At 46.1% G+C, this 23,368-nt stretch overlaps 2 protein-coding genes and 1 long non-coding RNA gene across 13 annotated transcripts in view; 2 read left to right on the plus strand and 1 right to left on the minus strand.

The window, feature by feature from the left end:
* Window positions 1-7,848, plus strand: part of Eps15 (epidermal growth factor receptor pathway substrate 15) — a 156,326-nt gene extending 148,478 nt beyond the window's left edge. For 4 of the 7 annotated variants that reach the window (XM_021247931.2, XM_087214733.1, XM_021247935.2 and 1 more), the window contains 2 exons: window positions 2,149-2,333; window positions 5,463-7,848. In XM_021247931.2, the coding sequence (XP_021103590.2) occupies window positions 2,149-2,333; window positions 5,463-5,609 (332 nt within the window). In that variant the 3' untranslated portion in view covers window positions 5,610-7,848. The remainder of the gene's footprint in view (window positions 1-2,148; window positions 2,334-5,462) is intronic. The other 3 variants (XM_087214734.1, XM_021247936.2, XM_021247934.2) reach the window with 1 other exon arrangement.
* Window positions 7,849-14,118: 6,270 nt separating this feature from the next.
* The window catches only part of Ttc39a (tetratricopeptide repeat domain 39A), a 42,352-nt gene continuing 33,102 nt past the window's right edge, over window positions 14,119-23,368 (plus strand). The window contains exon 1 of one of the 5 annotated variants that reach the window (XM_004869265.4): window positions 14,119-14,246. In XM_004869265.4, the coding sequence (XP_004869322.1) occupies window positions 14,194-14,246 (53 nt within the window). In that variant the 5' untranslated portion in view covers window positions 14,119-14,193. Of the gene's footprint in view, window positions 14,247-19,716; window positions 19,741-23,171; window positions 23,328-23,368 lie in introns of those variants that run through there. The other 4 variants (XM_087214742.1, XM_004869266.4, XM_004869270.4 and 1 more) reach the window with 4 other exon arrangements.
* LOC147827300 (uncharacterized) lies at window positions 19,729-22,533 on the minus strand. The gene is made up of 3 exons (XR_015452607.1): window positions 22,268-22,533; window positions 20,421-20,586; window positions 19,729-19,946 (listed from the first exon to the last, which is right to left on the minus strand). It is a non-coding gene; the product is annotated as an uncharacterized LOC147827300 (long non-coding RNA).

A 23,368-nucleotide genomic window follows, 5' to 3' on the forward strand; every position in this document is an offset into this window, starting at 1 on the left:
GAGCTATAAACAAAATAAGTCAAATGCATGGCAGAAGCTTGCTGCCGTCATTTGACCTCAGTGCAGAATCTACAACCATGTGCCTAAGAAGCCAGCACATGTAACCTGCACAAACTGCCTTTCTGGCAGCCACCTTTTTTTTCCCCCTTAATCCTTTTATAGAGGCAATAAATGAGAAAGGGGAAGTACAGATGAAATCTTTTGCTTTTTGGAAGCTCATTGATCATCATTTGAAAAGCTGTTTCCTCCACTCTGGTGTTTTAATTAATTTTTATAAGAGAAAGTTAATCCTATTCCTTCAAAATGTAGTCTTAAATCCTTTGATTTGTAAAAATAATGGTTTATGGTATCCAGAATTCAGCAGTATAGTGGTGAAAAAAGAAAATAATGCCTTTCTTGAAGGAAAATACGTTTAGCTCACTGAAAAGACTGCTTTATTTTATAATAGTGATGGGGGATCAGGAACAGATTCTTCATAGTTTTGTTTTTTGGTTTTGTTTCATTCAGAATGTGCATATGTGTGTGTTTAGCACTATATGAAGGAAAAGTGTGTTTATAAAAAGTGGCTAAAGGTAGTCCCCTGAGTAGTTGTAGTGTGGCTAAGCTGTCCTGTGAAAAGATACCTTTGGCACATTGGATTTTTAGTTCCATATCATTCCTTGATATATTTGGTAAATTTTCAGCCAGGTAGTTAAAGATTGTTATTCTTACTTTTTCATAATATCCTCCCCCATGATATTTCTTGGGCAGATTTTTTTCTTTTTTTGACTTAAAGATTGCATTTACAATTGTTAATATTCACTTGTCTGTTTAAAAAATCAGGTAAATAAGTGGGTGCTATCTTTAAAGGGAAGATTAGACTGTATCAAATATTGCTAGAAGTAAGGTTGTCAAACTACATGAAAAAATAACTTAGAAAATAAGTAATAGTTTCTCATTTAAAGGTTTTATACTTATATGATGCCAATAGTGAGGTTATTTTAAAATTCTAAATAAAATACTATAGTAGTGCCTTAATTAAAGTGAAAAATCCTCTGAGTGTATGTTATTGTAGATAGACCAAGGAAAAAAGGGTAGTTTTTTTGGAAAGAGCAATTAGGAACCTAACATCTAATTCAGAATATCCCTCAACTTGTTCTGTGATTGTTATTTCTGTTTTTGGCAGTGCTGGAGATTGAACCCAGGGCCTTGCACATGCTGTAGGCAAACACTCTACTACTGAACTATACTCTCAGCCCTTGCTCCTGTGAGCTTGAGTATATATAATTTCATATATCTAAGCCTCTGCTGCCTCAGTTGTTAGATAGTGGTGGTAACTAACTCTGCTTACCATCACGAGATCCATCCAGAAAGGAGATACAAACATCTTGTAAGCTGTTATAGTGATGGGAAATCTGTATGATTACTGTTACCGCTTAATGCATTTTAGGAAAAGAACATATTTGAAGATATTTTAACATCCCCTTATTTTATCTTTTCTTCAAGAAGTACTAAGTTTAAGTAAGACTTAAAAAGTTAGAGAACTTGCTTGAAACTAATATTAATGAGTGACTTAAAAAGTTAGAGAACTTGCTTGAAACTAATATTAATGAGTGACTAACAGAACAGTACATTGTTGTTTAGTCAAAAATTAGTTTGCCAGCAATCATAAGATACAGGCCTTGGACACAATATTGTATGTGACAATAAGCAGGGTTTTGTCAAGGTGATTTTTAATTTTATGCTACTGGGTATTAAGTATATAGATCCAGAGAAAAATCAGAAGAATTTTGCTAGTTTTTCAAAGATTATTACTACCACTAGTGGATGATTGTATAAGTATCAGGCTGATGTTTTAACGAGAGACCTTTGCTGTATTTATTCTTTATTATTTTCCTCCTGACACTACACTACTTTGAGAGGGGATGAGTTTAATCTTTGAACAAAAATACAATTCTTGGCACATCCTCTGTTTGCTATTTTTCATTTAGCTGCACGTAGATGAATGTATTTGAGAGATTGTCTGTGTGTTCAAGACAATATTAAGAATGTATTTTGAGTCTTCATCCTATTCTCCACCCATAGTTCTTTACTGTTCCCTGTCTGTATGTTCTGTGTGCTTGTGTGCCATATTTATTGGTTGAGTTAATTGTAATGATTTTGATCCAGGGAAAAGACCCATCAACAAATTGGATTCTTCTGATCCCTTTAAAGTGAATGATCCATTTCAGCCTTTCCCAGGCAGTGATAGCCCCAAAGAAAAAGATCCTGATATGTTTTATGATCCATTCACTTCTTCTTCTACTACTGCCAGTAAAGAGGCTGACCCAAGCAATTTTGCTAACTTCAGTGCTGTAAGTACTGTGAATGGGCTGTTTGGGGGAAAGTCTTTCCATTTACAGTTTGAAGAGTTTTCAAAGATTACTTTCGATTCTGCCAAATTTGTTTTATTTCATCTAAGTTTACCAGCATACTAAAAATGATCTTTAATTCTTCTCCCAAGCAAAATATCTGTTTGATTCACTTCTGATAGTATTAAAATTGTTCCATTGCACAAATGATTTTAGTAGTTTTAGTTCTTGTGATATATGCAAATTGTTTTGTAAACCCTTCTCTTAGAATATAAACATAAGTAAAATCTTGACAGTTACTATTTTTCAGATTGTTATAGGTTGATGGTGACTTAATGGGCCATCACAGAGTAATCCATTGTCTGCTCATTGGATGAATAATGCCAGTAATAAGATGTGTATTCGTAACTGTGTGTGTGTGTTTGTGTATAAAATTTTAATGATTTCCAGAGACAGCAAGTTAAGTATGAAGATAGGACCAGGGGTTCTTTGAATAGAAAGTAAAATAGCTTCTCAGTCTTTTGGCTAAGATCAAGTGACTAGAAAGTAACTCTTTATTCACTCTGCGTACATAGTAGTTTTTGTCTTGGTGCTGGAGATTGAACTCAATTCCTTGCGCATACAAGCATGTGGTCTACCACTGAGCTACACCCTCAGTTCCATGGTAGTTTTCTAAAAATGTTACTGTGAGTGGTAGTACATCCCTATAATCCTAGCAGTTGGGAGGCTGAGGCAGGAGAATAGTGCATTCAGAGCCAACCTGATCGACATAGTAAGTTCAAAGTTAGCATGTGCTACATAGTGAGACCCTATCTCAAAAAAAAAAAAAAAAAAGATTACTGTCAGTAGGGCATGGTGGTGCATGCCTGTAATCCCAGCACTTGAGAGACTGAGGCAGAAGAACCGTAAGTTTCAAGTTCTTCCTGGACAACTTAATGGAATCCTGTCTCAAAATAAAAAATAAAAAGAGCTGGAATGTACCTCAGTGTGAAGGCCCTCAGTTCCATCTCCAATACCCAGGGGGAAAATGTTACTCTCTGCTGTGCATGGTGGTGTGTGCCTGTAGTCTCAACTACTTGGGAGGCTAAGGTGGAAGGATCGCTCAAACTTAGGAGTTCAAGACCAGTCTGGGCAACATAACAAGAGATCCCGTCTCAAAAGGAAGGTTAAGTCAGTTTGAAGAAATAATTATTTTCAAGATCTAAGCAGCCTTTATCTGGAGGGCTGTAATTCACTAGCCTCCTGTATTCAGTCTGTGTTCTCTCAGAGCTGACAAAAAGGAAGGGAGTCAGAAATGGGAAGTGCTATGATGATGGCATAAGTAGGCATTGCGAATTTCGATGTGGGGCAGCCAGCCATGGAGCCATCACTCTGGAGGGACATAATGCATTGTCATAAATTCCACCATTATTCAGATAAAACCAAGGTTTTGTTTTTAATAACATTCTTACAGTAGCTAACAAAGTCTCATTTTCCCAGTTTTTTGTTTTCCAGGCAAAATGGTCTTCATTATCATTGCCTGTTATATAACACATGAATTTTCCTCTATCACCTTATCCCCTTGATTTTGGAAATAGGTGATCTTGGCCACAATCTGCCTGTCTGCCTTCTCGGCGTAGTGCAGTATTGGGTTATTCAACAAGTTGCTTTATTCCTGCCACCGCTGGTCATTAGCAGATGGGCAAGAATCTGCTTGCACTGAAGGCAGCTGCACTACACCACTTTTGAATCTGTACTGCAGCAGCTTCTGCCAAATGGAAGGAATAAAATAGAAATCAGTATTTTGAATATTGTACAACTAGAGTGTCAAAATTATCCTGACTTAACTTTTCATTTCAGATGGAATTTGAGCTGTTTCAAGCAGAGAGTCAAGGATTGGCCTTCTTAAGAGATTATAATTCTCTTCCTGTAAAATAATCCTCTGGCATTTTGTGACATTTCGAATCTTAAATATAGTTTCAGCAAGTCCAGACTTGGTTGGAAATGAGTCTTGAACAATAGCTGAGGCATTTTGCTTATTTCATACTCCAGTATCTCAATATAGCATAATATAAAGCAGTCATAATAAAAAAATCCTTTTTTCATTGTAAAAGATCTGCTAAATTTTATTAAGTTTTACAGGTCCTCTGATTCCCTAGAGGAAATTTTTTCAAGAAGTCTGATAATTTCTTTCAAACTTTTATGAGCCTGCTCTATGTAACAAGATTTGAAACCAAGAATTTTATCTTTATAGTTTCTGCCAAAGTTGCTATTTTTGTGGGTAAAACTATTTCCCTGATCTAATAATCACCAGAATTAAGGTTTTTGAAAAAACTGAATTAAAAAAGCTCTCAAAGCCTGCCAAAATCTTAAAAATGCTTTTGTAAAAAAAAAAAAATGATTTGGTTCCTATCTTGCTAGTATATTCAATACTTTTAGAGATTTTTATTTATTCATAGTTTTACTATACCTGAAAGGTTAGGATATGGTAGAAAAATCACCTGTAGGATTAAGTTTTAATAGATTTATCATACAAGGTTTAAAAACAGTAGTAACAAAATCTAATAAACATTAGATTAAAAGGTCTATAACCTTCTCCTGTTTTTAACTCTCATATTCTACCTTAAACATTTCTACTTTTAAAAGTGATGTTTTTCCCTTCTTAACACATGGGGTTACAAATAAAATGATATGCATAGTTTAAAAAATAAAAAAATAAAGTGATGTTTTTATGTTGATGTTTATAGACTTTCTATCTGTAGATTACATTAATTTTTTAAAATAAGCCAGTTTACTAACTGGTTAAAACTAAACATGTTTAGCCGGGCATGGTGGTGCACAATTGTGGTCCCAGCACTTGGGAGGCTGAGGCAGGAGGATTGCTGAGAGTTGGAGACTAGCCTGGGCTACATAGTGAGTTCAAGGCCAGCCTGAACTATACAGGAAGACCCTGTCTCAGAATGGGGGGGGGGGGAGTAAACAAAAAAATCCATGTTTTCAGGGGGAGAAAAAAGAAGTAAAAAGACTATTTCTAGCATTCTTCAGAGGCAACAAGCAGTTAGTGCTCTTTTTTAAAAATTATTTTCCTTTTGTTTTACTTGTTCATTTATTCATTCGTTCATTTCATTTTTTTTTCTGTCTTTTTAATGGCAGTATCCCTCTGAAGAAGATATGATTGAATGGGCCAAGAGGGAGAGTGAGAGAGAGGAAGAGCAGAGGCTGGCCCGACTGAACCAGCAAGAACAAGAAGACTTAGAACTGGCTATTGCACTTAGCAAATCTGAGATATCAGAAGCATGAAGAATTCTCTTGTCCTTTGTCAACAATACAATATTCTTCTTCCTGAATATTGAAGCTATTTACCATGTGTATCAAAACTACCTATTAGCATGGAAATACAAAGGGTTTAAGATTCCTGTAAATGTGACAAAGTCTAGGGGTCTTATTTTTAAACTCTATTTCACATTTGTCTCTTATTTTTTCTTCAAAAAGCAGTAAGTCAGATGAGACAGCTTCACAGGCTCCTGTCTGGTGTGCATTTACTGTGAGCTTCTGCCCACCTCTGCTATTTCACTGTACGGCCAGAGCACCCAAGCTTCTGTGTTCACCCTGTGCCACCTTGGCCTGAGTTTTTCCTCTGGGAGCCAGTGGGGCTCTTATAGTTTGCAGTATTCTCCCCAGCTTTGAATGGTTGAAGGAGGGGAAGGAAAGAACCTATTTCTTTTATGATTGGTACAAATTGGCTAGTTTAAAGTGCATTTTTAAATTTCCTTATAGTAAAATACTGTTTAACTTGTTTTTTAGAGACAAGGAAAAATATTTTGCATAGATCAACTCCACTATTGAATAAGGGATGCTATGGGTTAAACCATTTTAATTTGAGAGTCAAATTTTTCCTAAATAAAAACATCAAAGCTTCATGTGTGAAATATATTTTTAAAAACAATTTTCTCTGGATTTGAAGAATCTTAGATCAACAGATACGTTGCTAATTAACAAAATCAGTTTCTTACAAATAAGATTTGTAAGCAAATGTTCATTTTAAGTGCCAGCAAAGAAATTTTATCGCTTAAAATACACTCATCAGTAAGCAAAACTCCTAACATGAAGCTATTCTGCCTTTTCTTTGGCATTGTCCTCTGTAGTTCATGATAGGTTTATTCTTGTACTTCTGCAGAAGAAACTTTAGCAAGCTAGAACTGGAAGGTACTTTAATTTTTCTTTCTTTTGTTTCTTGTTGAATGAAGGCTCAACTACTAGAAATATAAAAACTCACTGAATACAAATGGAAAAGTGACACGTATTATATCATATTGGTTTTTGTTAATCCTTGTGTTTTAGTGTATTTACTCTCCTTGTTTTTCACCTATAAAATTGACATGTTAGCAAAAAAAGAAATTCAATTGGGAAAGAAAAGAGCTGCCAAAATATCAAAATTTTTCATGTGTTAAGAGCCCATTAACAGACAAGCCCAGACCTAGCAGAAAGTTGAATTTGAGATAGATAGTGAAGTAGTCTGTAATTGTACTCTTGGTTTTAAGCATGTCACTGACTCAGGTAATTTATTAAATACCAGGATAAAGAAAAGTGCGCCTGAAAATTAACCAAAGTTCTCTGGGGTCACAAGTCAAGGTGGTATTGATCAATATTAACAGACTAAGTTATTCCCTGGTCTATAATTAAATGCAAAATATCTAATTTCATCTTGAAATGGTGCTTTCTTTCTTTTACACACAATTGGACAGCTGGCATTTAAGACAAACCACTTTCTTGCACTGCTAATAACTTTTCTACTTTTGTAAATAGAAACATTGCAGCATAAAAATCACACATATGAAGCAAGGGCTGAATCATAATCACAAGGCTTTAATTTTGATAAACTAATTCATTGACTAAGGATTTACTGCAAACATTGATTGAGAAGGTAGTGTTGGGAGTTGTAGGTTGAATTTTCTGGGAGGCTTTTTTCCTTTCCCTTACTTTTCAGGAGAAAGGTAAGTTGACTTGAACAACCTTGTTTTGCACTGGGAAAATGAACAAATGTTTGAAATGCTTTTAAAAATACTTTTTTTAATTAAAAAAACCACTCTGGAAAATATTAAGTGTCTGTAACTTATAAACATCAACTATTGATGTAATAAGTGTACCCTAATCTTAATGTATGTTTAACTGGATTATAGATTCTTATCTTTTGTTAAAATATGTATACTCAGTGGACCAATATAATATTAAATGTATGTATATATTATATAAATATATATCTATATCTCCATGCTTGCTTGTGTAGGATGAATGTCTTAGAGTCATTTGTGATATTTTATGTTGTTGACCCTGGCTTGAGGGCCTGCACTTGAAAGGACAGATATATATTGCCAAAAGCTAAGTGGTACTCCTTAGAGAGTTTTAACCATCTACAAACCAGTTCAGCTTTATTTGGGCTCTCTTTATAGAATTTTCTCTTACCTTTCAAACTTCTAAATTGTAGGTTGTAATTATGAAAATAATAAACTTTAAGTAATAATAAAGCATTCTATCCATATATCCAGTCTGCACTGGAGTTTTTCAGTCCTTTGATTATGTCCGTACTATACAAGGAGGAGTAGGTGTGCAATCACCACACATTAATATGTGTAAGATGTGTGGGACAGGACCTGGTATAGAATAAATAATACATGGCAAATCTCATTTTATTTATTTTGTCCTGTTTTTGTGAAAGATTAGGAAATGTGTATAGAGACAGTGCCTGAAACGTGTGGCCTTGTCTGCATTTGTTGACATGGAGTCTTGGGAGGCACAGTGATCTAATAAGTTCATCCACTCCTGGGCTTGAATCCCATGCCATTTTTGAGAAAGTGATGTAAAGGTTACTTTGGGAAAGTTATTTAGCCTCTCTGAACTTCATGTTCCTTGTGTAATAAATACCTTCACACCTAACTCACAGAATTGAGTTCAAAGTAGCTCAGTGACTAGAGGTTAGGTTATTGGCAGAAGCATGGGTTGCTGATGCGTATTTGTAAGAAAGAGCTCCTTAGTGGTGATGTGGTTGCTCTAGAAGCAAACCTCATAAAGCACAGAAAGCAGGTAGAAGGCTGCTGTGGTCATCCAGCTGAGGTGGTAAGAACCTAAAATACAGTTGTGGCTGATGCCCAAGAGGAGGAGGGAATCACTTGAGAGTGAATGATTTAGAATTAACAAGTGTTAGGGTCTGAATAGATGTAGTTGGTGAGAGGACAGAGGAGTAGTTCTCAAAATTTACCAAGGATCAGGATCATGTGGAAAGCTTAAAATTCAGATGGCTGGGGAAAAATATTCAGATTGCTGGATCCCATCCCAAGTTCCTGATTCAGTAGATCTGCAGTGGGACTCAAGAATTTGCATTTCTAGCAATTCCCAGGTGATGCTGGCCCAGGAACCTCCCTTTGAGAACCTCTGGAGTAGAGTAGAAGATAACTTATAAATCTCTCTGTTCTGTGAGTTTTATTTAATATACACCTTGTCATTCTGTGCTTAGCCTGTGGATTCTCCTATTTGGTGTAAAGATCACCAGTTTTTCTTGGGGCTAGACAGAGAATTTAAAAATAATAGTAATTGCCAGGGATTTAGCTCAGTGGTTTTGCCACCTGCTGTGCAAGTGCAAGGACCTCAGTTCTATCCCTGGTACCAAAAAAAATAAATAAATAATAATAAAAAAAATAATAGTAATTGCAAGCTAACACTTATGCAGTGGTTCCTCAGTTCACAGATTAAGTTAGTGAACTGAGGAACAACTGTATAGCACTTACTATGTGCCTATTAGTATTTGAAGCAATTTATGTATATGATTCATTTAATTTCTACAACCTTTAAGTTAGGTACTGTTCCTAAAATGTACCAATAAACTTAATGAAAAAAAGTTAGATACTGTTATTCCCAGTTTACAATAAGAAAATTGAAGAACAAAGAGGTTAAATAATTTGCCCAAGGTCACAGATCTAAGAAGTGCTAGAGAGCCAGGGATTTAGCTCAGTGGCCTGCCTGGCAAGTGCAAGGTCCTGAGTTCGATTCCCAGTACCAAAAAAAAATGCTAGAGCTAGGATTCAAACCCAGGCTTGTGGGGCATGGTGGCTCATGCCTGTAATCCCAGCACTGTGAGAAGCTGAGGCAGGAGGATTGCAAGTTTGAGTCCAGCCTGGGCAATTTAGTGAGACCCTGTCTCAAAATTTTAAAAATGAATAAAGGTGGGGATATACCTCAGTTTGAAGATTCTGGGTTCAACCCCCCCCTAATGCACCCAAAAAAGGGGCCATTTATCTCCAGAATCTATATTTAATCACTGTACTGCCAGGAAAGATTGCATTAAAATGCTTTTTTTTCCATCCCTAGATCTATAGTGTACCTCTTACTGTCAGAAAATTCCATGTTGAGTTTTTAACATGCACAGTGAGAAAGTCATCCTTCTGTTGAGCTTTGCTAAGAACTGTATGTATCCTAGGCCCAGAACAGAGAAGATGCATACAAGGACCTTGCCTTTGTGGAACAGTAGTGGGAGAGAGCTACATCCACTTTGTTTCACAACATTGCATGCTGAAAATCCCAGAGGGTGCTAGGGCCCAGAGGAGGGAGAGAGTGGGTCCTGCCCAGAGGATTGGGGAGGACTCCCCGGAAGAGGTGTCCCTAGTGCACAATATTCTGCCCCTTTCAGAAAAAACATAGTGACAAGAAAAACATTTTAAAGCACAAGGCCACACTGATGCGGTTGGAGAGGCCTCAGTCTTCCAAAGGGCCTCATTTAAGTGGCATCCCATTACCCAGTGAGTTCAGTCTGGTTCAAGTGTAGAACCTGATTTTCATCAGTAAAACGGCTCCCAATAAACACATTCACAGGGAGTAACAGAGACCAGAGTGTCACTTTCTGGTAAAAACACAGTCTCCCACAATTGGATGAATACAATTTCCTCTCCTTTGCTAGTGCTAATGTGACTCCTGCCTCAGTCTCCTTTTAATGTTAGCAACCACAGCTGCCCAGGCCAGGGGCCTTTTTTTGGGATTCCTATGATTAGGTTACACTCTGGTTTGGCTAGTTGGGTAACTGTGTCTCTTTGGGATGTTTGCATATCTTTGTTTTGATCTGTTGTATGTGAAATTTTCACTATGTTAAAAAGTATTTTTAATAATGAAATAGGATCATTCAGGCACTTCATCACAAGGCAAATGTTTGAAAGCTACCATTTTTTTTATCTTTTTAAACTAAAAACATTTTTTAAAAAAAATTTAGGTCCTAATGTTATCTGTACTAATATAATAAGATTGTCTTGAGTTGGGCATGCTGGCACAGGCCTGTAGTCCCAAATACTTGAGAGGTTGAAACAGGAGAATTATTTGAACCCAGGAGTTCAGGCCAGCCTGGGCAATGATTGCAAGACCCCATCTCAACAAATAAATACAAAGTAGATTTCTGGCCTTAACAGTTTCCTGCCTGTGTGGCTTAGGCTTGGTCTGTTATCCTCTCTGGTCCTTCATGGGGATAATAGTTCCCTCCCTGGGTTGTTGTAAGGATTAAAGATGATGGAGACGAAGAGCTGTTGTGCCCATTTTTAGGAAGACAGAAAAGGTAATACTTTTTAGGCAAATGTTGATCTATGATTAAAGAGAGTATGTCAGTTATCTTGAAAGTCATTTACACAGAACAGTTCATTCCTTCCGATTCTGGATAAAACTACTAAAGGCTGTACACGTAACGCACACCCTGTCCAGCACTTGTCTGCATTGACCCCTCCAATCCTTACATCAGCTCTTGTCACTTTTCTTATGTTCTTGGTGGGAAAACAGGATCCCAGATTAAGTGACTCGCTTGAAGTCGCACACAGCAAGTGCTAGGGCCAAGGTTCTAACAGGCAGCGTGGCTCCAGAGTAAGGGGCGGGGGGGGGGGGGCGGAGAGGACCTACCCCACCCTGGGGTTGTTATAAGACACCAAATAAGAAGCTTGGGAAAGTGGCTCATAAGTGCTTTGTCCATTCTAAGCTTGTACTGCACGTGGGCAGCTGGGGTTCAGATCTAGTCTGGTGGTTGTGTTTGTGTTCATTTCCAGCTCTGCCACTTAGCCAGCTGGTGTGCTCTTGAACAATTACTTAATCCTCTATACCTTCTCAGCTATTAAAATTGAGATGTACCGGACGTACGTGATAGAGTTGTCTGAGGATGAGTGAGTACTTCTGAGCAGTTTATAATAATACCTAATATAGTTATAAACAGATGGTGATGCAGAATAGGAAACAAAGCCAGGCATGGTGGTACATGCCTGTAATCCCAGCACTTGGGAGGCTGAGGCAGGAGGATCCCTGTGAGTTCCAGGCTAGCCTGGGCTACCTAGTGAATTCAAGGCCAGCCTTAACTACATAAAGGAGATGCTATATCTAAACAAGTCCTGAAATTAAGAATCAAAAGTTGCCAGGCTGGGCCAGGGATTTAACTTAGTGGTTTCGATGCCTGCTGCACAAGTGCAAAGACCCGAGTTCGATCCCCAGTACCAAAAAAAAAAAAAAAGTTGCCAGGCATGGTTGTGCGTGCCTGAAATCCCAGCTACTCAGGCTGATGCAGGAGGATTGAAAGTTTGAAGTCAGCCGAACAAGACTCTGTCTCAAAATTTTAAAAAGGGGCTGGGGATGTTGCTCAGTGTGAAGGCCCTGGGTTCAATCCCCAGTACAAAAAAAACCTTTGGGTTAAAAACCCAGCTCTTAGGCGGTCATGGTAGCACATGTCTGTAATCCCAGCACTTGGGAGGCGGAGGCAGGACGATTGCTTTTTGTTTGAGACCAGCCTGGGCTACATAATGAGTTCCAGGGCAGTCTGAACTACATAGTGAAACCCTCTCTGAAAACAAAACAACAAAAAACCCAGCTCTTAATTTTTTTTTTTTAATCTTAGCATCTGATGTTTAAAACATCTGAGTCAAATATTCTTCAAAAGTTGTCTGGATTCCAGCTAGTGTGTCTAAAATACTACCACTTCAGCATAGTTCCTGCACTGAGTAGCAGCGGGCTAGATTATTAAGTCTTCATTTTCTCAATACTGCCCACTAGGTGTAGCAGTGGTACTAGGCTCAGTGGAAGACAGATAAGAGATACTCTACCTTCAGATAAAATCTGAAGAGACTGATGTTGTAGGTAAGTAATGCAAGGACTTATAAATGTGCTAAACAGTGTGAAAAACAGAAATGTAGCCTCTGAGAAGCGTGCAGCCTCTCCAGTGGGGAGATCCTAGAGGGCTTCCTGAAGGAGGTGGTGGTGCTTCAGGCTCAGAGGCTAGATGAGGCCTCAGTCCTCTGTCGTAGCCTGGGTTCTGGGCCTCAGGCTTCTGAGGCCCTGCTATTCCTGCCTCTGAGTTAGGGGACACTGGCTAACCCCAGTGCCCCGTGCTGCCCAGCTGGACAGCAGAGGCTTTGTGGGTAAGGGTTGGGGCATGTTTACACTGCAGGTGGCGTCTCCAGAGCTGGCCACTGGCTGTGTGGGCAGATGTGCAGCATTCTTGGGTCCTTGTTCATCCACCAAGACCATGAGTACTCAGAGAAATGGGGAAAGGTCCCGTCATTCTGGTCTACCAGGGAAGAATGACAGATGGCCCAGCTGACCCTTGGGCAGCTTTGCCCAAGGCTCCCACCTCATGCCCAACACAGGCAGGCTGGCAGGAAGGGGCAGGTGTGCTCGGGTTTGAGAGCTAGCTCCTCAGCTTGGTCTCAGAGATACTAACCATTTTTAACGTCAGTTTTATCAACCGTGAGGTGGTCTATGAATGCTTAATAAGATGAACATAAATGAGAATTTATGTAAAATGCCTGACTCGGGGTTTAGCACATTCAAGAATACCCAGCTGGGGCTGGAGATTTAGCTCAGTGGTGCCACCGCCTGCCCCGCAAGCGCAAGGATCCGACTTCAATCCCCGGTACCAAAAAAACCCCCCAAAAACCCCAGCTGCCCAGAATCAGTCGTCATTTATTGGACCTAAGATTTGTATTGCATGGGCACCCAAGATGCAGCACCCACAGCTCGCCCCTGCTCTGTGCCACACCCCCCCCACACACACACCATGAGGGAAGTCTGCAGGGGTCCCTGAGGAGCTGAAGACCTTTTCAAACAGGCCAAGGTGCTCCCTTGCTTCTTGACAGCTGGGCCACCCAGAGACCTGCTGGGCCACACGACCAGGGGCTCACGGTGCCAAAGCGTATTCTACTTGTCAGTAGAAATTTGAAGTAACTAAAAATGCACAAGACCTAAGATAAAATATAGGACTTCAAAGAAAGTTTGCACTGGAGACAGGCTGTAGCTTATCCTCCCTGTTCCCCACCTCCCGTGGGGGCCTGGGGATCAGAAATCTGTAAACTGGGTCTCTTCTCATCCCAGGCCAGGTCTGACCTGCAGCCTCCACCATGAGGTGCAGGGAGCGACTCCCCACCTCCCGGCACTTGTCTATGCTGTACCTTAACCATGACCCAGTCTCGAGCCCTGGCCCCGCTCAGGCACAGGCAGCCCTGTCAGGCCGGTTCTGGTTCAGCTGTAGGCACCAAGGAAAGGGCTTTACAGGGACCCTGCAGGGCCACCAGGTAACCAGGCGGGGCTCCAGGCAATGGCATGGAGAGGCTGCCCCCGACCTCTGGGACAAGTCCCCAGGCTCCCTCTGGGTCTCAGTTTCTCTTCACGTTTAGTGATGGCTCTCGATGTGTTCGCGATCCCCTCTGGTTCTGGATGGGAGTGGGCCTGCGCTGGGGCCCAGGCCGCCCCGGGACACTGACGCCCAAGCCGGGCAGGGAGGCGCCGGGAGGGCGGGGAGGAGCCGCCAGCCCCCGCCCCGTGTTCGTCCAGGTGCTGTCGCCCGAGCCGCTGCCGCTGCCGCGAGGAGCCGCCCGCGCCCATGGCCTTTCTGACCACTTGGAAGGGGGCGGCCTCCAGGAGAAGCGACCGCAGGTACCAGGAGGGACCGGGACTCGGCGGAGGCGTGGCGGGGATAGGTGCGTGGGGCGGGGGCGATGGGAGGGAAACTCCAGGGTGCCCTGGGGACAACAGCGGGACGACTGCTGGGCTCCAGGCAAGGGCCGAGAACCCTAGAGGGCAGCGCTGCCCTCCCGTCTCCATGTCTCCATGTCTCCATGTGCTCCCAGCGCCCTTGAGCCCTGGCAGGGCCACACCCTGTGAGCCACCAGCAAGGAGGCCCGGTGGGCAGCGCCTGCCCTGCTCAGCCCTCCACTCAGGCACCTGGTCCTCTGCACCTCTGCACCAGTGCAGAGGGGCCACCCTGAGGACGGGACACTGAGCAGCAGGCACATTGTCCTGAGGGCCACGCACCTGGAGGGAGCACCACAGCCCCTCCAAGCTAACCCTTCTGGGATGTGTCACTGCCCTTTTCTGAGCATCACCTCCTCACAAGTCCTTCCTATTCCTATTTGAAGTTTGCTCTGCTATCCTAGGGAGACAGCAATGCAGTGTCCACCATCTGACTGCTATGAGCACCTCAGATTTGGCAAGTGGAAAATCTAAACTCAACATCTTCACCCCCAAACCTGTCCCTCTTCCTGCGTCCCCATCCCTGCCAATGGCATAGTCATCCACCCAGTTGCTTGGACTGCAGCCACATTCCCAGCCCCCAGCTCCTCCAGCCTCTCCCTCTGCACGCTTCCTTTATCCTTCCTAAAACACAGACCAAGCCATTTCTCTGTGGCTCTCTGTCACCTAGAGGTTAAAGTTCAGGGCCATGGAGGGGAGGGGTTGTGACCCATCCTAGCTTATTTCCCATCATTCCCTTGCTGCCCCAGCAATGCCACCAGGCCTAGTGTTCTCACTGCTGTGATCGGTCTGCTTATGGCACCTGGAAGGCCATCGCTCCACCCTGACCTAAAACCCACCCTCAGGTGACCTCTTTTGGGGAGCTCATCTGACCCCATCTTTAGATCAGCATCATTGTCTGGTCTACCATCTTTGCTTCTCCTTCATGGCTCTCCTGTCTTTCAGCACGGTTTTTTGTTTTGTTTTGTTTTGTTTTTGTCTTTTTAAAGTACTGGAAATCAAACCCACAGGCACTCTACCACTAAGCTACAGCCCCAGGCCTTTATTTTTATTTTGAAACAGGGTCTCACTAAGTTGCCCAAGTGGTACTCCAACTTGTGATCCTCCTGCCTCTGCCTCCTTCTGTACTGGGACTACCAGCCTGCACTTCCACATCTGGTGCACTTTATTGAGCACTTGCATTGTTCTAAGCATTGTAATAGGCACTAGAGAAACTGTGTCACTTCAGACACTTCGTCCCCTGCTCCTGGAAACCACACACTAGTGTGATCCACAAAAATAACCACAGAAACAATGAACATCAGAAACAGATGCTGGTAAGGCTTGCAACAAGACGATGTTGTGCCCAGAGCGTTCCAGGAGTGAGGCAGCCCTCAAATCCTAAGTGTGTGTGAAGAAGCAGAAAGGGGGGCGGCTAATTGCAGATCAGTGCCTGAAGAGATCCAGATTTCATAGGCAAGCTGGCCAGACAAACGGAAGGAGAGTGGACTTCACTGTATTGGAAAGCACTAGCGGGCCTTAGGCAGGGCACATACATATTTAAAGACGACTGTGCTACCTTAAGACCACTTCAACTCTGGGTCATGGTTATGTTTCATTTCTGTGTCCTCACATGGAGGGGACAGAAGAACACTGCATAGAATGAGACTCACTTTGTTTGAGTTTTGAGGAGGACATGAGGGACTAATTTCTGAGGAGGACGAGATGCCCTGGCTCTGCCCTGCCCTGCCCTGGCCTGGCCTGGCCTGCCTGTGAGAATCCAGCAGGCCTCTGTCCTGTGAGCACTGGGGGCCTTCCAAGTACCCTGTGTGTTGCTGATGTCATGGGGGGGCCTGGAAGTAGGGAGACCAGAGGGGAGGATGGCATGATGACCCCGGAGGGAGATCCTGGGGTAGAGATTAGAAGAGAGGGTGGGGTGGGGGGTTAAGCAGAAAGAACTGAAAGTGGCAAAAGGACAGGCTGGGAGGTGACACCGAGAGCCACCAACATGGGAGGCTGAGAGACAGGAGGGGAAGAAAGGGCCTCTTGCCAAGCAGAGGCCTCCTCGTCCCTGTGCCAGCCTGTGATGGAGTGCAGGCATGGCTTGCACGTGTGTGCCTTGGACTTCAGCTGGCACTTGCCGGGTACAAGTACCACAGAGTTCTTCACTCCCAGTTACTCCCACAAAGCAACTCGGAACCTGTGCCCTCTCCACCATCACCCTCGCCCACCGCACTGCCCTGGGGCCCACAGCAGCCCAGAGCACGAGGGCTCAGGGGGCTGCTCACCCCTTGCTCACCACTCACTGCCTCATTGACCTTGATCCAGTTACTTGACCTGAGAGAGCTGCAGCTTACTCAGCATGGGGAGGGGGCAGTGAAGTCGCACTTTTCACGGACCTAACAGTCTTGGAATATGTTCTGTGTTAAGTTCACTTCCTCCTTCGTGTTGGTGTGAGGATATCCTCCTTCCAGGGCATCTGTATTGAACAGAAATGATTTTGAAAGGTTTGTGGGGTCGATGGTGGATTCCAGGCATCAGGCCTGGGTAACCTGGAACTGTTGGGAAGAAGAGATGTGAGGGTCCTGCTGCCTGTGTGTCTTCTGGTGGGGACTAGCACCTGCCTGGACTACAGTAGGGCTCCTACCTAGCAAACCACAGCCCCTGCTTGTGGTGAGGCACAGCCTCTGAGGCAGAGGGGGAAGTGCAGGCAGGTTGCTGGGAAGACTGCATTAAGGGGCAGAGCTCTGAGGGATGAAATAAGAGGATGGGGGTGTGGCGCACAGATGAGGTCACTGAGCCAGCCTTACCATAAACCTGTGGTTGCATGAAATACCCAACTCCTGATGGGTGTGAGACGCCCCTGCCCATTCCCCTCCGAGTCCACCAGCTGTTTGTGAAGCCCTGAGAACTGAGAACTGAAAAATCCTCCCTAGCCACCTCTGGGGCCTGTGTTCAACGGTGTCTTTGTCAGACTTGGCCATTCTCACCCTCATTGCCACCACCACTCTGGCCCGGTGGCAGAAAGCTCCTGACACTCTACCCAGTGTCTGCTTTGTTCCCATGCAGCCTGCGCTAATGAATACTGCTCACCAGGTGGCTTACAAACAGCGGAATTGTGCTTCCCACAGTTCTGGAGGCTGGGAACCCCAAGATCAAGGCAGATTCAGGGTCTGGTGCTCCTTGCCAGGCTATCACTTTTAACACCTGAGGAACCAGGGATCCACAGAAGGTTTTGATGATGCCACAGCTCCTGTCTGAGCCCCTGGCATCTGGAAGGAGCCTCCCTGCAAACTCCCAGGTCTCGGAGAGCCCAGGGGATGTCTTCCAGCTTTTCCCTTCCTGAGAAAGAGGAGCCATTTTCTCTGTTAACTCCAAAGCCTTCCCTCCCTATCCCAAGAGTAGCCCTTCCCCGGTAAATAGCAGTGCAGAAATCAACTGCTTTTAAGTGAAATCCTTCTCTCACCCTGCAGCACTTTTTTTTTTTTTTTTTTGGTACTGGGGATTGAACTCGGGTCCTTGCGCTTGCAAGGCAGGTGATGGAACCACTGAGCTAAATCCCTGGCCCCTCTCTCACCCTACAAATGGCGCTTTTTTTTTTTTGCTGCACGAGCCTCAAGAGGCCTGGATAGGGGGCATGAGGTGCTCCATCCTGGGCCGACTCAGCCAAGATACTCCATTTCCTTTGACCCCTTTCATTTCAACGGGAGTAGAGTTCGTCCCTGCTTTTTGCCTCCAGCAGTCTCAGGTGTCCTCCCTTGGCCCTTGTAGAGCTGGCTCTGACCAGCACCCACATCCTGCAAGATGCAGCAGCACAGCCCCTTGATTCATTTCCAGTTGAAAAACACCGCCCACCACTCAGAGGAGTTGAGTCTCAGACTGAAGGCAACTCTGCTGTCTAAGAAAATGAGTGGGCGGACCCTTGTTTTACACCTGGATGACGGAAGGGCATGCCCCAGGGCTGTCGGTGGGAGAAGGTGAACAGCTCTGGCCCATAGCCCTGCACCTGGATCTGGATCTTCCCTCTCCTCCTTTCCTTGACCCTGCCTCCAGAGTGCTAGCTCCTCTCTCTGGACACCATCTGAACCCAACCTCTGCTTCCAGAGTGCTCTCCCTGCTTCTGTGCTCAGTCATAACAGGGAGACGCACCCACCCTTGCCCGTGACCCTCCAGCCAGCATGTGACATGCATCTTCTTTTATTCCCCACATGACTGACCAGAGAGGGCTTGAGGTCCCGGCAAGGCCCCCAAGGTGCATGGCTAATGGGAACCCCTTTCCTCTGGGCTGCCTCATGTGGTCCCACGGCCCTTTAGGGTTCCTTGGCTTATTTGGTGCTCACAGCAATCCTGTTATCTCGGCTTCCTAGGTGAGGAAACTAGAGCTGAAGAACAATGCTAAGGCTCTGTTCCAAGAGCTTCTTTTTGGTTTTTTGAGGTAAGATCTTGCCATGTACAGTAATTCAGGCTGGCCTTGAACTCCCAGTGATCCTCCTGCCTCAGACTCCCAAGTGCTGGGATTATAGCTGTGTGCCACCACACCTGGCTAAGAGCTTTCTGTGTATTACCTCACTGAACCTTTGCAACAACTCACCATCATCGCCATTTCAAAGATGACGTTGCTAGCCCAGGGTGTCAGAGCTTCAAAGCCGTTCTGGCTTTCGAGGATGTTCTCTGAGCCACTCCATACCTGCCTTGAGCCTGTCTTGGGATGACTTACCTCAGTCTGACCAGCTGGCACACAGTGGGGCCACATATCCATCCAGATCTTCCTGGCTTTGCAGCCCAAGTTCTAGCCAACAGGACACTACTCAATGCTAGAAACCCCATGAGAGCGCTGACCCTTTATATCTGTCAGAACTATTCTTGGTCCCTCGTGCCTGCCCCACACGCCTTCCTTAGGACCACCCTTGGCAGCTCCTGGAGACTGGACTTGGGTACATCCTGGAGGAATAGGATCCTCAAACCCAGAACATCAAAGCAGAGAAGGCCCTTGAGCTCCCCTTTCAGGCTTCTCTCCCCTCTGTATTTGGAAGGAAGAGGAAAACTGAGGGAGAGTAAGACCATAATGTGCCTAAGGCCACATAATTAGTGGGGGCAGAGTCCATGGGAGGGAGGAGGCCCATCCCAGGAGCAGGCCCAGATGCTACCCCAGGCTCGACTGCCAGGGACTGTATCTGTCATGGGCCCATGTTGTTGGGCCTGCTCCCTTGTGAATTATTGACCAGCCCAAGCCTGTAACCTGTAATCCTTAGCTGTGTAGAGCCGGCTAAGAAAACCTGGTGTATGGACCCCAGCTCAGCCGGACTGGGGGGGCAGGGTCTGGGCTGGCAGAGACCACAGGGACGGAGGAGGGCACTTCCTTCCAGGAAAAGGGCTGGGGGAAGGACCTGAAGGCGAAACAGGGACAAAGAGTCACCAGGTAATGCTCAGTTACTGTCACACCTTCTTGAGAGTGTGGATTACTATCCAGGGTTTACCGATGGAAAACAGATTCAGAGCTGGGTGCAGAGCTGACTTCACAGCTTCAGCTCTTTCTATGATGAAGACGACGAGGGCACAGGCTTAGCCACCCTGTTTCTGAGATCCATTTCCAACATCCCTCCCTTCCTCTTATCTTCCCGTTTCCTGTAGGATAAGGAATCAAGACGCAGGTTCAAGCTCTGGCTCAACTGGTCAAAGTCACATTTGATCCTAGCCTCAGTTATCTCCTCTGTAGGAGAGGAGGCAATGTTACCACAGACTCTCTGGGGCATTTTGAGGAGGTTTCCTTTACCACATAGGGACCGAGAGATGGCACAGGTGAAAGCAATCCCTGGAGGAGGGGCTGGAGCCACTGAGGGGCTGAAGCCACTGAGGCGCTGGGGACTGGCAACTGTTCTTTCAGGTTGGGAGGAAATGAGGAGGACTGCAGGCCTGGCATCTCCCAGGCATTAAACCCCAGGAAACTGGTCCCCTGATAGAGAGGGAAGGACCCAGGACTCAGGATGCCCTTCCGTCCCCGTTCCCAGGGCTCAGCTGTCAGTTCAAGATGGGGTAACAGGCCTGGGATCTGAGTAGGGGCATCTGGGTTGGGAGGCAGAAACAATGATGGTGACTCACAGCTCCTGGGGGCCAGGAATGGCCCAGGTGGAACCTCCTACAGGTGAGCCCATCTGATGCTGTGACTCACAGGTGATGGCTGCAGGATCCCAGCACTGCACCAGGTGGGGGGAGCTGCAGCTCCAAGGGCAGCCCTGGTGCAGACCTCGCTGAGCTTGGCTCCCATCTGTAAAATGAGGAGTGGAAACCAGTGCCCACTCCAGGGATCACCAGGCCCTGTTTTGGGCACTTTCCACCCATGAATTCTTGGCAGGTGAGAATTCTATCATTGAACCATCAATGCTGATGACCATGTGTGAATTCTTTTTTTTTTTTTTTTTTTGGTACCGGGGATTGAACTCCGGTCCTTACGCTTGCTGGGCAGGCGGTGGAACCACTGAGCTAAATCCCTGAACAACGAGTGAATTCTTTATCCTTACAACAGCCCTTTAAAGTAGGCAGTGTTATTTATATTTTACTGATGAGGAAGCTGAGGCTCAGAGAGGTACCACGTGGGGTGGGCAGCAGGTTTTGATATGTGTCAGCCATTGTGAAATAACTGCCTCGGAGGGAAACAGCGGCGTGCTGGGCCTTGCATTCATGGCTGGTGATTAGTCAGGTGCCAGCTGTCAGGCCTTGAGATACAGAGGTGAACCTGACCAGAGTCTGCCCTTAAGAAGCTCCTAGTTTGGCTGGGGATTTTGCTCAGTGGCACCGAGTCTGCCTTGTAAACTCAAGGTCCTGAGTTCAATCCTGGTACAAAAAAAGCTCCCTAGTTTGATGGGAAAGACACCCCATAAAACCTCTCTTTCTATTCCCCCAGGCCTGAGTACACACCACTCACAGAGAGTGACAGCCAGGGGGATTAGGATAGATCAGGGGAGTTAGGCAGTGAGTACCCAGAAAACTCCAGATCCAGCCAGCCAGAGGTTCTGGAAGAAGGAACACTTGTGGGGTAAGGAGGAATTTGGGCTTGTGGCTAGTTCTCCCCACTCCCGCCCCAGTATTGTGGATTGAATCTTCAGGCCTTAGCACTGCGCATGTCACAGCCCCTTTTAAAAATTTTTTTTAAGACAGAGCCTCAATAAATCACAATTTGAGGCCGGCCTCAAATTTTCCATCCTCCTGCCTCAGCACCCCAGAGTGCTGGGATTACAGGCACATGCCACTACGCCCAGCTATGTGGTAGGTTCTAAATAAATGTTCATCAAATACAGTAAAGATTTACCCAGGAACGAATGTAGCTGAAAACTTTTGGAGTCCCCACTCACAGGCCTAGCCTTTTCTGAGGCTCCAGGAGGACCTTGGCAATTTCATACTAGTAAATTTGTATTCTTCTTTTTTTTTTTGGTACCGGGGATCAAACTTGGGTCCTTGAGCTTGCGCAGCAGGAGGCGAAACCACTGAGCTAAATCCCCGGCCCCTGTATTCTTTTTTGGAAAAGAGGCCTCCCAGTGATAAGCTTCTGCTCCAACCCTGGTTACCCGAGTGAATAAGAGGTGTATGTTCTGGCTGAGGGAACAACAGGTGCAGACGCCTGAAGCTTCAAGCGTGCACGGTACGTGAGGCGTCCAGCTCGTCCTGGACTGTCTCCCTCCACACACTGCTTGTGTCTCCCCTTGGGCTGCGTCACACTAAGGCTGTCTGCTCGCCTCCCCCCCCCCCTTCCTTATGGTGGGTGTCATAGCAGGTTTTGAGTTGGGATGATTCTTGCAAGTGAGTATCTGACCTCTGCTGACACAGAGGCAGGATGGGAACCCACTGCCTCCCCCCACAGCCCGTTTGATGTAAGCAGTGGTCCCCCAAGCCCTGTCCCTGCCTCTCACCTGCCTGGCTCCCCTGGGATCTGGTCCTAGTCCCCTGCCCACCTTAACAGTTTCTGCAGTCTGCCCCCTCCTGCTTCCTCTTCTGACATTCTGGAGCTCAGGGCTGACCCAGGAGAGCTGAAATCCCTCCTCTTCCTCCTCCTCCTGTCCCCTGCCTTTGTGAAGGGACAACTCTAATGGCAGCCACGTGCTGTGATGAGTCATGGTTAAGAGCATCTGGGGCCCAGAGGCTGCGGTGGCTGTTAACTCCTCCAGGCCCGGGGCTCTCTGCCGGGAGGCCAGGCCGGCTCAGCTCTGGGCCTGCTCACCCTCCTCGGGGGCTCTGAGGAGCGTCGTCCCCCCATAGGCACTGGGACTCTGAGGAGGGGACACCGGGATGAAGGGGTAGCTTGTGAGCTTTGGAGTCAGGAGAACTGGGCTTTGTTATCTGAGCAGTCACATGAACTCCATGCCTCAGTTTCTGCATCTGTAAAATGGCAGTGATGGGGGTTGAGAAGGCGAAGTGTGAGCGGCTCCTAGCAGAGTGCTAAACCGTGTCATTTCCCGCCTTGTGATCTCAGGCAAACACAGTCGCTGTGGGCAAGTGGTTGGGGTTAAAATCCGCACCTGACTCTGGAGGCTGCGTCTTTCTCTGCATCGATGGCCCAGGCGGGGGCCACTGAGGCGGAGGCTGGGGCGGGTGGGGGTGGCCGGAGTGGCCCCGGGCCGAGGACAACTTTCTGCCCCCGCAGGCAGGCCGGGGACGCGGGAGGAGCGCGTGGGTCCGGGTGGCGGCAGCGCCGAGGCAGCGCGGCCCGGGGCGGGCGGGTCTGGGCGCAGGCCTCGGCTGTCGGGGCCGGGGTGGGACCCCGCAGGGGTGGGCGGCCGGGGACGGCCATGGCCCCACTGCGAGGCCGGGGAGACCGAGGCCCAGCCCGGCCCCGCCGCCTTCCCCGCCCCCGGCGCGCCCCTCCCCGGCCGCCGCGTCCGCGGCTCGGCCGCACAGCGCCGGGCTCGGGATCCGGCGACAGCACCTGGGCCGCGCCTGGCGTCCGGCGGGGGCAGCGCCGCCCGCGCCCTCGGCGATGACCACAGCGGGCGCACCGGGCTCCCTGCCCGCGGGGTAAGTGCGCGCCGGGCGGCGGCGGGGGCTGGGGCGGTGCC

This window comes from Heterocephalus glaber, unplaced genomic scaffold, assembly GCF_053883595.1.
Source record: "Heterocephalus glaber isolate CG9 unplaced genomic scaffold, H.glaber_assembly_v1.0 deba00001451, whole genome shotgun sequence".
NCBI classification, from domain to species: Eukaryota; Metazoa; Chordata; class Mammalia; order Rodentia; family Bathyergidae; genus Heterocephalus; species Heterocephalus glaber.